Raw genomic sequence first — 16,637 nt, forward strand, 5'->3', positions numbered from 1 at the left:
CAGCCCATGGCAGTCAACTCCATCCCAATGTTGATGGGTTACTCATAAAAAAATATTCATGAAGGCCTAGTGCTGATCCAATCTGCTGATTTGGCTTCAGATTATCCGGTGCACAAATCTACTTAGCTGGTAATGTTAAGGCGCCCACCAAGACTTTGGCCAGCTGGGGGATGTGCTTTCATAAAAATTAGCACTGGAATTAATGTGACATCTCTGAACCTGTAATCATTACTGAGAGAAATTAGATCAGTTTGGGAGTCATAGTTGCCCACCACTATATCTATTCTTGCCTTTTCTCTTGGTAACAAAACCCTTATTTTAGCTAGTCATACTGGTTCTCTGAAATAATCACTTTGTAGCCTTTCTTATAGTTAGGTATGACCACATTGACTAAGTTCTTCCCAACTAATTGTAAACAGAAATGTGGGGAATTTCTGTGAATTCAAATGTAAAGGTTAGAGGTCTAGTAGTACTTGAGGGAGCAAAGTACTAAGGATGGTGAAGAAGCTTATGTGGTGGATTTCCTACCTGGAACACCTTTCAAAAGTGAAAAAAAAAAAAAACAAAAAAACAAGAAACTTCCTATTTAAGCCCTAGTTATTTTGATAGTTGCTGTTATTATATGTTGATTTTAATCCTAACCAATCAATAAAGGCATCAAACAACTATCTTATTCTGCTTCCTATAATTAAGAAAACACAAAGAACAACTGTAATGAACAGGATTAGGATAATGGATATGTCATACTAGTTAATCTCAATTAGACATCTTTTAATTTTCATAAAGGTAAAAATAAAATGTCAATTTCTCTACTTACTTAAGAATAAGCTTTTCTACAGCACTTTGTCCAATAAAGCCCGAATCTCTTAAGTCCAAGGAATGCTGAGTGAAAATTTTTCCAGAATTGAGGAAATTAAATATTTCTTCACCTGGATGGTGATCAGGAATAGCATCAATTGTCACTGAAAATTTCTTCAGAAATTCCCTTAAAAAAAAAAAAAAAGTTATTGAACATCGAAGAGTTATGCTACATGCACTTTTGTATTAAAGGTTGGGTGCAAGGAAAACTTTTCTGAACAATGTCCATTTCAGAAGACTAGCACGAACTTCTGCACACCCCACATTTTGCTAGTAAAGTTCAGTCACTAAATATGTCTGTGTGAAAAGAAGAATAAGAGAAATGATACAACCTGGTCATAACACTTGCCTTTCAAATGTCTCACAGATGGATTAGAAACCCCTCACAGATTACAGGCATCCCTCACGTAATTGAATTTTCTTCCTAATACAAACTTAAGATTTGTGGCAACCCTGCAACAAGCCAGCCTATCGGCACTGCTTTCCAACAATGTGTGCACACTTTATGTCTCTAGCTCACAACTGAGGTATATACATTGCTTTTCTAGATAGAATGCTATCACACACTTAATAGACAAAGGTGTAGTATAAATATAACTTTTACATACACCAAGAAACAAAAAAACTCATGTGGCACTTTATTGCAATACCCTGGAACTGAATCGGCAATATCTCTGTATTCATGATGTGCCTCTATTCACTATGCAGATACCACCAATGCTCATTTATTTTACAAAAATTCAAAAAATGCATAAGCATTTTGGTATATATACACTGTAAAAAATGCTGTACCTGTGTTCTTCTAAGAGGCCATCTTCATCATCTGTACTGTCTTGATCTCCAATTCTGATTGGGGATTTAATGCCTCTACCCTGCCTTATATCTTCCTGTAGTTGCTTCTGCAGTTCATCCAGTCTGAGAATTGAAAGAATGTTACAGTGAATGTTTTATCCCCCCCACCCCAGTCAACACCCAAAAAACTCTTAAGTACCTCATTTTATGACAAAATTTGTCACACTATTGATCAAATCATGTCTCAAGCACACATTTTCACTAAAACACAGGAGATCTACTTTAAGTTTTAGGTTCCTACCCACCTACTTGTATGGTATCAGAATAGTGTCCCCTTGTATAAAAGACTTGAGTATTTCTTTATTAGCTAGATAATGATATACAAGAATGATATACAAATCATTTGGAGAAAGGGAAGAAATGACAATAAACATCACAAATTTGTACTTTGTCATCTTTAATGCACATTTGATTCAGTATGTTAACAACCTGATGTTAACTAGATTTTCTAGCAGCAATTCCCTTTATCAGCACAAACCTAACAGTGAACACTTCTCATGTGGTCGGCAATACACTAAGGACTACATATATTAACTTTAATCCTCACAGATCCATGTGGTAACTTCTTATGCCCATTTTATACATGAAAAAACAGACATTATGAAATTCAAAGTTAGAGTATAGGCATAGTCTTTGCTAATGCTTCTTGCCAAAAATCAGTTTTTAAAATCAAGGTTTTATTCTTAGATGCAGTTGCACAGTGGATTTTATTCTTAGATGCAGTTGCACAGTGGATAAGTACAACACAACAGTAAACCACCAGTAAATGTACTACTCTATCACCATAGGAAGTGCTAATCATCAGATGAAAGCATCATCTCTGCCTTTGATGTATGTAGCATCTGATTTAAGTGACTTCAGATTTCACATCACAGATACATGAAATTTACATTAAGAATTTTTATAAGAGACAAATTTTCTAATGACATTCAGAAAGGGGAACACTTAACCTACTAACTGCTTGCAAATCCTTTTTAGCTACAAAGGTTATCTAGTTTGTGATATATATGTCAACTTTATGCCAGCTGAGCTAGTGAAGACATTAGGCTAACAAGCCAAGCAGTTATAAATGGATAAATATTTTACATTCCCATTTATATTAGGTACTTCATATAGTGAATCGATAGAGACAAAAGACAGAGGCTGGGGGGAAGAGGAGAATGAAGAGTTACTGTTTAATGGGAATAGAATTTCAATTAGGGAAGACAAAAAGTTCTAGAGCTGGATGGTGGTGATGACTGTACATATCAATGTACTTAATGCCAGTGAACTGTACTTCAAATGATCAGAATGGTAAATTTTGGTTTATACATTATCAAAACAAAAATACCCCCCACTCCCAATTCTACTCATGTTTTTGATCAAGAATTTCAGCTATCAGTTTGAAACTATGTAAGCAGAAAGGAATTATTACTAGTTAATGTAGTATTACCACAAAACCCTGGATCTTCTTGTTTCAGCCAATTAACAAGAACACCTTCCTTCTAATAGCCAGCAACAGAACTGTTGTAACGGTATAGCACAAAATGCACGCTAATTCTTAAGAGTTCTGAAGCAAATTAAAAGCCACACAAATAAGCAGTACATTCAATCCAGCAAGGCCATGGTGCCGCTAACCTTTGAGTGTCTTCCATCTCCTTCACTAGTCGTTCTAAAGAATTTGTGTAAGTTCCACTATGAGCAGTTTCCTAAAACAAAAAGAAAGTTTAGAAATACTTAATAACACATCTTAGTGTAAGAACTGGGATGTTTTAAATATTTCAGAATACTAAATAATATTTTCTATTTCAATAACCAGGGGCAGGGGGATACCTTTCTTAAAAGAATTTTTACCATCATGCTTTAAGTCTAGTATTTTATACTGCAGGCAATTTGATTTTAGCATCTATTAGGAAAGGGACTACTCACAGAACCCTGTTAGCCTTAGGGACTGACTAGAAAACACCCAAAGGCTCCATGGGCACCCTGTCTTTATTTTTAAATTCTATTTTAGTAGAATCAAACCATTAATTTTTATGTGTTACCATGGAACATTAACACCTTCCCCACCAAATTTTACAGACACATAAGAATTCAGCTTATTCCCAAGAGAGAATGAAGTACTTTATAAATAAAATTGCACACCACAATTAACAACATTTCTACACTCTACCTTCATTTACAGCAGTGGTCTCCAAAGCAGGGGGTGTGCAAGGTGATCCATTGGGGTGCAGGAAGAAAATAATAGAACTTCTATTTATATGGAACTTCTATAGAAACTCCAGTAGAACTTAGTCTATAGTAACGTCTACATAACTTTTATAGGAAAATACTTTTGTCTTCCTTCTTTTAAATTCTGTTTTTGCATATGCTTTAGAAAGTACACAGTAGTATGGTGGTACATGTATATAACCTAGAAGTATACATATACATTGGGGTACATGCTCAAAAATTTTTTACTAACAGAAATGTGTGTGATCAAGAAAGTTTGGAGACCACTGATTTACAATAATAAAGCTAAAGATATGGAAACCTGTTAATGAAAGAACTACCATATCAGTTTTAGTTCAATTAATGTCATAATAAAGACTAGATTTTAAAATAAATTCTAACAAGCTATCTCTTTTTCACTAATCAATTAATCTTTCCCTCTTCAAGTAAAGATAAATATCACAGAAGCACTTACTCTGTAATCTGATGACTGAGATCTAAGCCCTCGGGAAAGAGCAGGAGGCTTTCCTGTAGTTGCAGGAGTATGATTGAAGTTCAAAGCCATTATTTCATCCAGTGATTTTAATGTTTCCTCTTCCTCATCACTGTCTAGGTTATAACCTAAACTTTCTTCATCACTATCAAAATCACCCCTTAGTTTTCTTTTCAGTGCATTGCTACCTGCATTGGAATTTCCTGAACTCTCTTTATCTGAAGGGGCTTTATCTGAAGGGGCTTTATCTGAAGGTGCTGTAGGGCTTGGTATACATGGCACAGCTTCCAAAGCAGCTGGGGGGGACTTTGTAGGAGTGCCATATTCTGAATGCAAAGATCCCCCAGAAATTTTCCCTGAAGACATGTCAGAATCAGCCTTAGTCTTTGTTTTGTGCTCCTTGTGTTTGCAGGATTCTGAAGAATACCCAGAATATTCTTTAGATGAGGAACGTTCTTTATCTTTTTTTGGAACTGGAAGAGTGCAACTTTTAGCATTTAGTGGTACCCGAGAGGAACCAGCACTTGGTACATGGGAAAGTAAAGGTAGAAGTTTTGTCTCCTTTGATGTCACAGAGCTAGCAATTTTATTTTTCTGAAGGTTGCTAGCTTTTTTAACTGAAGATTTTTCCTGAGGTAAAGATATGTGGGGTTTCTGCATCTTAGTCTCTTTGGTACTTTCCACACGGGTTTGGTCACTATTCCTGGAAGAAAGGTGGCCAGAACTTGAAGGTGCCAAGCCTGCAGAGGAGCTGTCAGCTTCTTCACTTGGTTCCTTGGCTATGTCTTCCAGGCGCAATACATCACCAGGTGTCTTCAGTGCAATATGTTTTATGAATTTCTCTTTCTGATGTGGTCCATCAGGACGCTTTTCAAGGAAGGACTCTCTTGCTTTTGGCATTATAGATTCTCTTGTGCTTTTCATATCTGAGTCCACAGAATTCCTTTTTCTTTTGTCAGGGAATTTATTCTGCTTAGAGCCTGCTAAAATTTAATTTTTGCTAGATTAGTGAAGAGCATATATTCTTAATAAATTTTATTCAATGAGTGTCTAGAACACTGACAAAAACGTTTAAATTCTAGAAATTAAGGCTCAGATTGTTCACCACATGTGCAGTGATAGAAGAGTTAATACTATCATTTATTTAATAATTGATGTTTAAGAAATTCAAAGTTAGTAGGGCCTCCCTGGTGGCACAAGGAATTAAATCTCAGCACTATGAAGCTATCTGCAGCCATTACATCATGAGTTCGATCCCTGGCCAAGGAGCTGACCCACATGGCGCTGCAGGCCTCTCCTATCCTTCCCACTGCTCCCCTCAGCAGTATATTTCAGTCCATCTGCCTGTTCTGTTCCCTACTCTGTCTCTGATGAATCTTCTCACCCCTTGCTCTCCATACTTATGGCCTGTGTCCCAGTTCTTGTGTACATAAATAAACTTAAAAAAAAAAGTGAAGCTAGAGACAAATGCTCATTTCATTCTAAAACTATCAAAATCTTATTAAGTATAACTAAAGGTGTCCCTCCCCAAAATATAATAAACTATGTATTTGTATTAAACAAAAGATTTTGAAGGTACTTTCCTTCAAACTGTGTGTGCACTCTATTTTAGATCAAGGAACTATCTGGTTCCAGAAATTTAGTATTTCCATATTTAAATTTAAAACATATATAAAGGATAGCTAGCTAAAGGCAGACAATTAAACTTCTCAAATTAAAAAATCTACCTAAGATGTGGAGAAAAAGGAACTCTCCTGCATTGCTGGTGGGAATGCAAACTAGTACAACCACTATGGAAAACTGTTTGGAGGTTCCTCAAACTGCTAAACATGGAGCTTTCCTACGACCCAGCAATCCACTCCTAGGTATCTACCCAAAAGACACAAAAACACTGAAAAAGATACTTGTACCCCCATGTTTATTGCTGCTTTATTTACAATTGGAAAAACACAGAAGCAGCCCAAATGCCCAAAAGTAGATGACTGGATTAGAAAGATGTGGTACATATATACAATGGAATATTACTCAGCAACCAAAAAAGAGAAACACATGTCTTTTGCAGCAACTTGGATGGAGCTGGAAAAGATCATGCTTAGTGAGATAAGCCAGAAAGAGAAAGAAAAATACCGGATGGTTTCACTCATAGCAGGAGTATAATGGACCATGCGAGAAAATAACAAAAATAATGAACAACCATATACCAGAGACATTCTGTGGGGGCGGAGTGGGGAATGGGATCAAAAACGGGGGGGGGGGGGGGAGAGGGAGGGAAATGCACGGGACTATGGTGGTGGCACAGGGGTGATTTGGTGATGGGAAACCCGCGGGGATTACAATCGAGATGGAAAAAAAAAAATGTGCAAAATGGTGTAAAAATAAACTTTGTAATAAAAAAAGAAAAAAGAAAAAAAAATCTACCTAAGGTTTCCTTCATAATATTTCCCATTTCTCTCTCTAGTCTTTAGCCGTGTTAGGTATTAAAATATGGCGTCCAAAATGGTATATGTAAGGCTTAACTTTCAAAAACTCAGAATGTGATCTTCATTAGAAATAATGTTTTTAGGGCCCTGTCTGTTGACCAACTGTTTAAAGCACAGCACTGCAGTATCTGCAGCCATTTCTGCACAAGTTTGATTCCTGGCTAGGGGGGTTACCCACATGGGGTATGGCAGACCTCTCCTGACCCTCCCGCTGCTCCCCTCAACAGTGTATTTCACTTGAGCTGACTGTTCTGCTCCCTACTCTCTGGTGAATCCTCTCACTGCCCCTGCATTGCTAGCAATGCAGTGTCTTTACAGGGTAAGTTAAAATTATGTCATTAGAGTAGACCCCCAATATAATATAACCAGTATCCTTAAGAGAGAAGGAAAAGCTAGACATGGAGACAAACATACACTTAAGGATGATGTGAAGACTCACAAGAAGAAACCGTGTGACTGGTCAAAGAATGGCCAAGGATTGTAGACAAACACCAGAAGCTAGAAGAAGTGAAAGATTCTCCCATAGACTTGTGAGAGAGAGCCCTACAGTTTTGGAGTTCTAGCTTCCAGAACTGTCAACAAATTTACATTATTTTTTTTTTGTTTTTTAGTTTAAAGATTCATTTTAAAAAATTTATGCATAGAAGAACTGGTGTGTAGCCAGAGGTATTCACCAGAGAGAGGATTCACCAGAGAGTGGGGAGCAGAATAGCAGATTGACTGAAATATACTGCCGAGGGGAGCAGCAGGTGACACAGGAGAGGTCTGCTGCATCAGGGAGGTTAGCCCCTGGCAGGGGATGGAACTTAGGCTGCAGTGGCTGGCGATAGCTTCATAGCACTAACTTTAAATTTAACTCCTGTGTCACAAGGGAGGCCCCTAAATTTCTATTATAAGGCACCAACTTTTGGTACTTTCTCATGGCAGCCCTAAGAAACTAAAGCAAGTTCTGTGTTAGAAGCTCTATTCAGAACTACTTTAGAAACAACATATATCCAAGCTAATCAATTAAGAAAAATGTATTCTATTTAAAAATGTAATATTTCATCAATTCACTCTTAAAATTTGTTAGTCACTAACAATTGAATCCTTATACAGAATCAGTATTCTCAAAACCAAGTTTATTTCTGCATATGGGGCAGAAGTACCCAACTCTTCAACAGTTTGATAATATTAAAAACAAAACAGGACAACAAAACTCAAGAGTTAAGTAATTATTTGGACAACCTGATCAATATAGAATCTAGAAAACTCAGTACATAAAAACTAAAACTAAATTAATTAATGGTCCTGTCTCCATTCTTCTACAGCTATTTCCTACTGCCTGAAGAAATCATTCCATGCTCACTCAGTTTTCTAGGCTTTAATGTCTTATTAAAAAAAGGTCCTTAATAATTGTTCCAGAAATCAAATAATTAAGAAAAAGACATACTGATAAACCTTAAGTTTGGGGTTATAAAGAAGATAATCACAGAGCTGCCTTTTTGAGTTTTGCCCATTTTCCTAGAGCAGTCAAATTTATATATAGTTACTAATAAAGAGAAATTCCTGCTTTATTCAGAAATTGAAGATGTCAGATATCCACAGATGAGAAAAACTGTAGAAAAGGTTTAGGAAAACCAGCTCACTAATCAGCTTTTACCATCTAGGATTGGAGAGGACTGAACTGATATTACAGGTAGGCTCACCCTTTTTGCAAGCTCTCCTGGGCAGTAAGTTACATGCAAAAATTTTCATGAACCTTTTTGCACTCCTTTCACAACTTGCAGATTATTGTTTCTTTTGTTTCAAGTACATCTTAACTTATAAATACTGAGATAAGACGGATTGAGTTTATAAAGATAAAACAGAAAAATTCTATGTTTCTTTGATATGAGACTGGTTATTACTAAAATTATTATTTTTTAAAGATTTATTTATTTAGGCATACAAGAACTGGGGTACAGGCCAGAGGTGCAGAGGATGAGAAGACTGACCAGAGACATAATGGGAAGTAGAAAAGGCAGACTGAGTAAAACACACTGCTGAGGGGAGCAGTGGGCAGGTCAGAAGAGGTCTGCCAAGCCTTGTGGGTCAGCTCCCGGGCCAGGAAACAAACTTGTCCTGCAGTGGCTTCAGATAACTTCATAGTGCTTTAACCTGCTGTGCCACCAGGGAGGGCCCAGTTATTAATAAAATTATGCAATTTTATTTTTTATGCAAAAAGAGTCAAAGGACAGAGCTCTTAAAGACCAAGACCATACACATACTCTTAACATTTCTGCTCTCTGTACTTGGGAAGGATCACAGTTGCTAAGTGTAATAGCAGTAGTATGAACAAGATGACATTTCAATTAATTTGTATTTTCACATAAACAAGCATTCTTAATACTACTTAGCGAAGACTCATATCCTTATATTCTTTTGAAAGTCAATTGAAGTATAAATGTTTATTAGTATATAAGAGCATAATTACTACTTATGAAATTGCAAAAATATTAGAAATGAAGGCAGTCATCTTCAGTCTGCCTCTGAACATACATGAACATACAATCTGCCTTTGAAAGCATCTTTTTCAAGTAGTACTACAAATTTTCAATATGTGGTATTATCTAAATAAAACTATCAGATACCACTGATGAAATCTGCAAACTAAGAAACTGAAGAGAATTTTTCTGTCATTGTTAGAGTTAAAAAAAGGGGAATAGTTTGGTGGTAACACCACTACCAGTAGTCTCTTACACTGGTAGAACTAGCCTAAAATATTTTCCTTCCTTTACCCTCAGTGTAAAGTGATCACTTATTATTACAAATGTGTAACATAGTGAAGGAGTAATCTCACTAAAATAAAAGATGCTAAATTACAACAAACAAACATGAAACTTCACATTTATTTCTGTATCCTAAAAGTTCCTTCTATAAGGGTGAAGTCTGGTTTCAGCCTTAAGTTTAATTCTTAAGGGGATTTGTTTTAATACAATGTTTTCTAAAATATATATGTATATAAAATATAAATGTGTTCACAAAGGTTTTACATGAAACATTAAGAATGAGTGAAAACTGTATACTTTTTTTCATTTTTAAAAGTTACTACTTTCTATGAGGTGAGAATCAAATAAATTAAACACACAGGGCATGGTGCTCAGTTAATGTTGGCTGTTATCAGTAGGCTTAGTGTATCTTACTGAGTGGAAAGTTGAAAGGTCTGTTTTTCAAAGTTTGCATTCACAGTAGAGCACAAAAACTGATACCTCAGACTATTAACAACTGCTATTTGTGGGAGTCTTTTGTTAGAAGTTTCTGCAATTTGAATTTTTTAGAATTTTACACTGTTCTATTTTCTAGTTAAAAAAGATAGATACTTTAAGAGTTACTGTACTAACAGTAGCTGTTTGTTATTACATATTTTTTAACCAAAAGATTCCAAAAATATAAAATGAATATCATGTAGTTGTCCTTGAAATTTGATATTAAAACGGGTCTTTGTAGTTTGAAATACTTGGGTCTTTGTAGTTTGAAATATTTAGGAAACATTGTTTTGGATTATTTAACAGTTTCAATCTTATACAATGCATCTGTTTCAAGTACACAGATAGTTCACAATTTCAAGAATACAAGATTACACTTTTTAATGTAGCCAAGGATTCAGAAGTAGAACACTAAATACCAATATAAGAAACATGTTAAACTCCTGAAGAAGGCAGAAAAGAGTCAAGTTACATGCACAAAATTCAAGAAATACTTTTTGAATATAATTTTAATAAACTGCTAAGTAATGTGAGACATGTTTCATCTCTACAAAGAAAAATCTATATCTAAACAAATTTGCTTTAAAAACCTGTGCCATTAGGTTCAAATTTATTTAAAAATTCATAGATTCAATTTTGATTCTACCTGAAACGGGTTCCCAGGAATCAGAAGAGGACCTTTTTCTTGAGAGATGTCCATTTTCCTATTAGCAAAATGAGAAGGAAAAAAACAGTAGAAGTTGGGAAGAATAAAGAATGTGAGCTTTTGTCCAATCATTTAAATACAAATGTCTAGAATAAATTTTGAAAAGCACCTAACTTTGAAAGTAAATTTAAGCTTTTATACTATAATAAATTTCATAAGAAAACTGAAGGGCATCTGTAAAAATGCAAAAATACAAGTTTCATAATGCAAATTTAGATTCATAATAATCAAGATTAACATTATTACAGTGAAGTATTTAGTATTTTGATAGCAAGTAACAGCTTATTACTCGTTACTTCTGCTTATTCATTTCTCCATCAAACGCTGAAATCATATTAAAATTGGACCAAATTGATAATTAGTAAATTTTACTAACAAAGGCACCAAATCTCTTGCAAATGAGCCCTAGAATTCACAAATGTTTTCCAGCAACATTCACTGCAACAATCTCATTCACTCTCAAAATGTCAGTTTGGTTTGGTTTGGGCCTAACCTGGTTTAAAAAGTTCATAGCATCTTATCAAAACAGCGCTTTTTTGATAGCTCATCTTCATTTGTTCTGTATGTAGGGATGCTCTCTAAAACAGATGTACTTGACATTCCAGGGGATGATAACTTTATGTTACTTGCTTGGTTTATTCTAAGATCTGATCAAATTAAGTTGCATTTTGGATAGTTTTCTAAGTTGTCATTATCTTCTAAGTTTTTTTTTTTCTTTAAAGATTTGTTTATTTATGCATATGAGAACTTGGGTCCAGGCCAGAGGTGAGAGGATTCATCAGAGATCGAGTGGGGAACAGAACAGGTGAACTGACTGAAATACACTGCTGAGGAGAGCAGCATGCAAGACAGGTCTACTGTATTATGTGGGTTTGCTCTCTGGCTGGGGACTGAATTTGTGCTACTGTGGCTGCCGATAGTTTCATAGTGCTGCGACTGAACCCCTTGTGGCTCTTGTCTTCTGTGTTTTCTAAGACCTATGCCCAATTATCTAAGATTTGTACATAGTCTAAATCAGTGTTTCTGAAAATTTAAAGTGCATCAGAAAAAAAAAAGTGCATGAGAATCATCTGGAAGTTATATTAGTTGCAGATTGTTGGGCTCTACTTCCAGTTTCTGGTTCAGTGGAACTGGGTCGAGGACCAAGAACTTGCATTTCTAATAAGTTCCCAGGTGATACTGATATACTGCTGTTCCAGGAAACACATTTTGAGAAAACTACTGTTTTAAAATAATTTCCTGATGTTTTAGATTTTCCATATTTCAAGTTTCTCCCACTGCACAGCCTAATTTAAAAAATTTTAATTGCCTAAAAAAGAATGCTTACTTTTCTAATAGAGATCTTTGTTTTGATGTGTAAAAGGGCAAGAAATGCTGCTTTATACAGTTAGATGAACAGTTGGAGAAAATGAAGCTATTTTTTACAAAATTATGTAGCAGTATTCCCCCAATAAGATAGGATGTTAGTAATTATTAAATATTTTTAGATGTAGTAGTCTAGGTATGATAAAGAAATAGTAAAGCTTATTCAGTAACTATCATACATACCAGGTTTGAATTACTTTTTCCAGGTATGATGTCATTCTGTTTATTCTGTTCCTGCCCTGGTTTACATTTTCTTTCTATACTAGAGGACTTTAAGGAAAGACTGCTTGCTTCTGAGAAAGAATTTTCTGAGTTGACTCTCTGTTCCATTTGTTCCTTTCTCAGCTTCTTTAGTTCTCTTTCTCTGCAGTAAGAAGCTAGTGACGACTGGAATTTAGCTCCCAGTGGGCTTTCTCCTGGGTGGTGCCTGGATAGGCTGCTCCTGCTGCTTAGACTTCTGGAGCTGTTCTTGAAGATATCTGCTTCTGTCACCGTGGTCTGCTTCTTGGTGTCTGCATTGGTTTTGCTGCGATCTCTATCATTCTTCTCCCTGCTATTTTCATGAATAAACAGTGACTTCCTTCTCTCTGGAGAGCGATGTTTTTTCTTTAATGTCTTCATCTCCTTTGGCAAGCCGTATGAAGGAACATAGACTTTTGTACCTGCCTTTGGATATTTGGTGGCTAGTGACACACAGGGCCGACGTGACTCGTGTACACCATGATCTTTATGGCGTTCTTTCACACCTTTCATTAAAGCCTCTAAAATAGGGCTCTTCTCTGATGGTACCCTTTTGGCTTTAGATTTTTTTGGTGAAGATAGTTTTCTTTCATACTGCTCTGTTCCAGAGATGGACAATCCACTTCCTCCATATTTGATGTTTGATTTTTGTGGCGAGTCCAACATATGTCTATCTAAATAACCAATTAAAACACATACAAATTACATGTTATTAAAAATGAAGCAAACTGTTAAACTCTATAGTAATATTTAGAATACTATGCTATCACAAGAATTTTCCAAAGATGATGTGTCTTATTGGGGAGAGAAATTATGATATGGTTTATTAACAGCTTTACTTTATAAAGCTCTTTATGAAATAAGATACTCCAGCTGAGAATCAAACTCACATGCATATGAACATTCACTGAAATATTTTAAATATAAGAAAGCTGAACAGTAAAAAAGTTTATTGATGATCTTTAGAACTTATCTCTGCAAATTCTGCAACTTCCATGTTTTCAATTTTGAACACAATGTTTAATAAAAATTTCAAGATTTAAAAATTGAATTAAACCCCCATCCCAAGAGTTTATAAGAAATACATTAACTGTACATACCTTGTTTTGACGCTGGTTTGAAGAAATCTATAATTGACTGCTTCCTGAAAATAAAAGCATAACTAATATGGTATCACATAAGCAAATATTAAAACTTCAATAGTTCAATTAAGTGGATAATACTAAATTTATAGAATATGGGTAGGATTTCACTATGTGGTTTAATCAATGCGGTTCTTACAATGGCAATAATGCTGTGTTCAGTCGATTATAAAAAACTGAAAGTATAACTCACTACTTCCTATAGGAATAGATTTATAAAAGCACAACACAGTAAGACTTCTATAGGCTATAGTACTAAAATGGTAAAATGGGAATGTGGATTCCTGAATTGGTGACTGTTTCATAGGACTGAAAAACTTAGTGCTACATGGTAGAATGAAAAATTTTGAAGATGAGGATATGATCCTGTTTTCACTAGAAAATATCTATCTCTAGCAATCGGTACAATTATTAGGCTAACTAGATGTTTGCTGAATGAATAATGAAGATTATAACAAGCACGTAAAACATGAACAGACTCGTAACAAAAGCAGAGGTAGAAAGCCAAAATGTCTGGGTGATTTGGATGGTAAGGGGAGAATGCTTAAAAGGAATATCCCACTGGGCATGTTTACATTACCCTCTTTATACACTACAGTAAGATATTAATTTAACTACCAGCAGAAACTGGAATCTTCACAAATTTTTAGTCTTTTTACCCAAAAATTCTTAAGATATTTATAAAGATAACACATTGCCTGAGAAAAACACAAAACCAAGAAAAGAAAATTAACAACAAAAATCCAAATTATGCTCTTTAAAGATTTCAGCACCAGAAAATGAACTCAAAGTGAAATAAGACTACATTTGTATTCTGTATGTAGTTACTTGTCAGTTGCATAAAGAGGGATATTACATATAGAGCATATATTATGGCATACGGCAAACTTTACTAAAATGCATTCATACTACTGAAAGAGTAAGTTGTAGACTACAAATTATCTAAAATATTCACACACTATGAGGCTCGGATGCATAGAGAAAACTTGAACGTTAAATCTCCTTAACTTCTACATCTTCAACACTTCTCTGGTCACCTAAGAGTAATGCCCACCTTTAGTGATTTATTGAAAATCCACAATGTTTGTCTGAGATGTTGAAGAAAGGTTATGTGGTTATGAAATGATTAGAAGTGACAGGTAAGGAAGAGCATTTGTTTTCATGAAATAAAAATTATTTCATAAAATAATTTGTAGTCTCCACAGGAGACTACAGGAAGAAATCCTAGTGGTTATGCCAAGGTGAGAAGGGTGTCTGCAGTTACTCCTTGGGAAAGAGAAATGGGAAAGAACAGGGAAACAGCTAATTAACTCAAAACACAGTAACATTGTTTTTACACTAACTCTACATAACATGGTCAGTCTTCCATGAAATGTTGGCTATTTCTAATATCATAGAAAAAAATGGTTTTGGGTAAAACATACAAGAAATATGTAAAATAACCACAAAAGTAACTTTCAAAAGAACTTGTTCCTTAAGTTCGTATGCACAGCCATGGTGGCCATTACTTATTTATAACTAGTAAATAAAAATCATTTTTAACAGCTCACAAGCCCTTATCTGAAACTTTTGGGGCCAAATGTAGTTTAGAATTCTGAATTCACTAGATTTTTGAAAGGGGATAACTCCTCCCCTCCCCCCATGGGGTCTGCCATTGCACCCCATAAACACATAGCAAACTTATAAATACTGTCACTCAATGGTATAAAGACCCGTTAGTCCTCGTCAGGTTTGGCTGCTAAGTAAAATGTGGTGCCAAACTGATTCAAAGTTTTGGTTTTCAGAGCTTTCTGGCTTTCAGAATTAAGGGATTGCGGACTTGTATCACTGTATTAGAAAACAAATCTACTATTAAAACTTAAGTTACAAGCTTTTACACTTAAAATAAAAGACAGTACCAAGCGCTTAGAGAATGTAAACATGTTTTATTGTCAGAGGATGTCATTTGACCAAACTCCCCATCTCATTACACAGCTCCCACAAAATTTTTACAAAAAAAAAAAAAAATTAGCCTCTTGGAGAGGCGTAGTTACTGAAGGAGAAAACATATATTCCAAATACGAATGTTCTTTTAAGAATGAACTGTCATATATACTGGCCTAGAAAGTAATTCGCGGAAGGGCTATCCGTATCACATCTTACATAATTTCACCCACCATACAGAAAAGGTCTATACTACTAAACCACTAGGATCACCAGAACTGACAACGTACAGAAAACGACCGAAATGTGCAGTAAGCAGTTAGGGCCCAGGTTCAGCTAGCGTAAATGACAAAAATCACGTTCTACCTAAAGCGGCTTCTCCGTAACCATCCAGGCTGTACGTGATCACTAGACCGAGAACGTCCCAACTACAGAAAAGGAAACTCGAACTCCCAGCAGCCCCCGCGCGGAGGCGGGGCGGGGGTTTGCCAAGCCCCGGAACGCCGAGGCCCGAGCTCGCGGAGGATGGCGGGAACTGGAAGAACGGCCGTCCGCAGTCCTCCCTCATACCCTTGCCCCCGCGACCCGGCCCCTTCTTAAGCCCTCTGCACGGTACCTGTCCCCAGGACTCTCTGTTCTCTTTCCCGCTGCAGCAGGGGCGGTACTACCGGGTCTCAGATGGCAGCGCGGGGGCGACGACCCCGGGGCTGGGGATGAGGGGAAACCTGGCCTAGCGGGCATGCAGCGCCTTGTCATGTCGGCGCCGCTGGCGACGGCGGCATGAGCTGTGGTTGGAGAAGATGGGTGCGTGGTTGCCGTCTTGCTGCTGGGACTCGGGGAGGCTGTCGGAGCAGAGGTGGGCGGCACCCCCTTCTATCTTCATGGCGGTTCTCTCTCTTCGGAAGTGACTCCTCGGCGAGCGGGAAGGAACCTGAGGACCTACAGGGGGCGGGTCGTGCTCCAAGACTCGCATCCTGATTGGCCGGAGTGGCGGTCATTCCGGTAGTGGCGCAATAGCCGCAGCTTCTCAGGAGAAGGCGGGGCTTCTCGGGGGAGGAGAGAGGGGACCTGTCCCTCCCCCCGCCGCCGTCACGTGCGCGCGGGGAGGGGCTGTTCGCTGCCTAGTCTGGGCAGCTCGGCCTTGGCGGGCGTGCGGGGGCG

At 36.8% G+C, this 16,637-nt stretch overlaps 1 protein-coding gene across 3 annotated transcripts in view; it reads right to left on the reverse strand.

Moving 5' to 3' along the window:
• FAM178A (family with sequence similarity 178, member A) overlaps positions 1-16,394 on the reverse strand; it is a 38,170-nt gene extending 21,776 nt beyond the window's left edge. Inside the window, exons 1-8 of one of the 3 annotated variants that reach the window (XM_004680529.2) lie at positions 16,093-16,394; positions 13,512-13,555; positions 12,355-13,085; positions 10,747-10,804; positions 4,376-5,376; positions 3,328-3,398; positions 1,651-1,773; positions 818-985 (exon numbers count right to left, since the gene is read on the reverse strand). In XM_004680529.2, coding sequence (XP_004680586.1) covers positions 818-985; positions 1,651-1,773; positions 3,328-3,398; positions 4,376-5,376; positions 10,747-10,804; positions 12,355-13,085; positions 13,512-13,555; positions 16,093-16,232 — 2,336 coding nt within the window. In that variant the 5' untranslated portion in view covers positions 16,233-16,394. Of the gene's footprint in view, positions 1-817; positions 986-1,650; positions 1,774-3,327; positions 3,399-3,862; positions 3,948-4,375; positions 5,377-10,746; positions 10,805-12,354; positions 13,086-13,511; positions 13,556-16,092 lie in introns of those variants that run through there. The other 2 variants (XM_012723836.1, XM_012723837.1) reach the window with 2 other exon arrangements.
• Between the last annotated feature and the right edge of the window lie 243 nt (positions 16,395-16,637).

This window comes from Condylura cristata, unplaced genomic scaffold, assembly GCF_000260355.1.
Source record: "Condylura cristata isolate star-nosed mole 26May11 unplaced genomic scaffold, ConCri1.0 scaffold00011, whole genome shotgun sequence".
In the NCBI taxonomy this organism is placed as follows: Eukaryota; Metazoa; Chordata; class Mammalia; order Eulipotyphla; family Talpidae; genus Condylura; species Condylura cristata.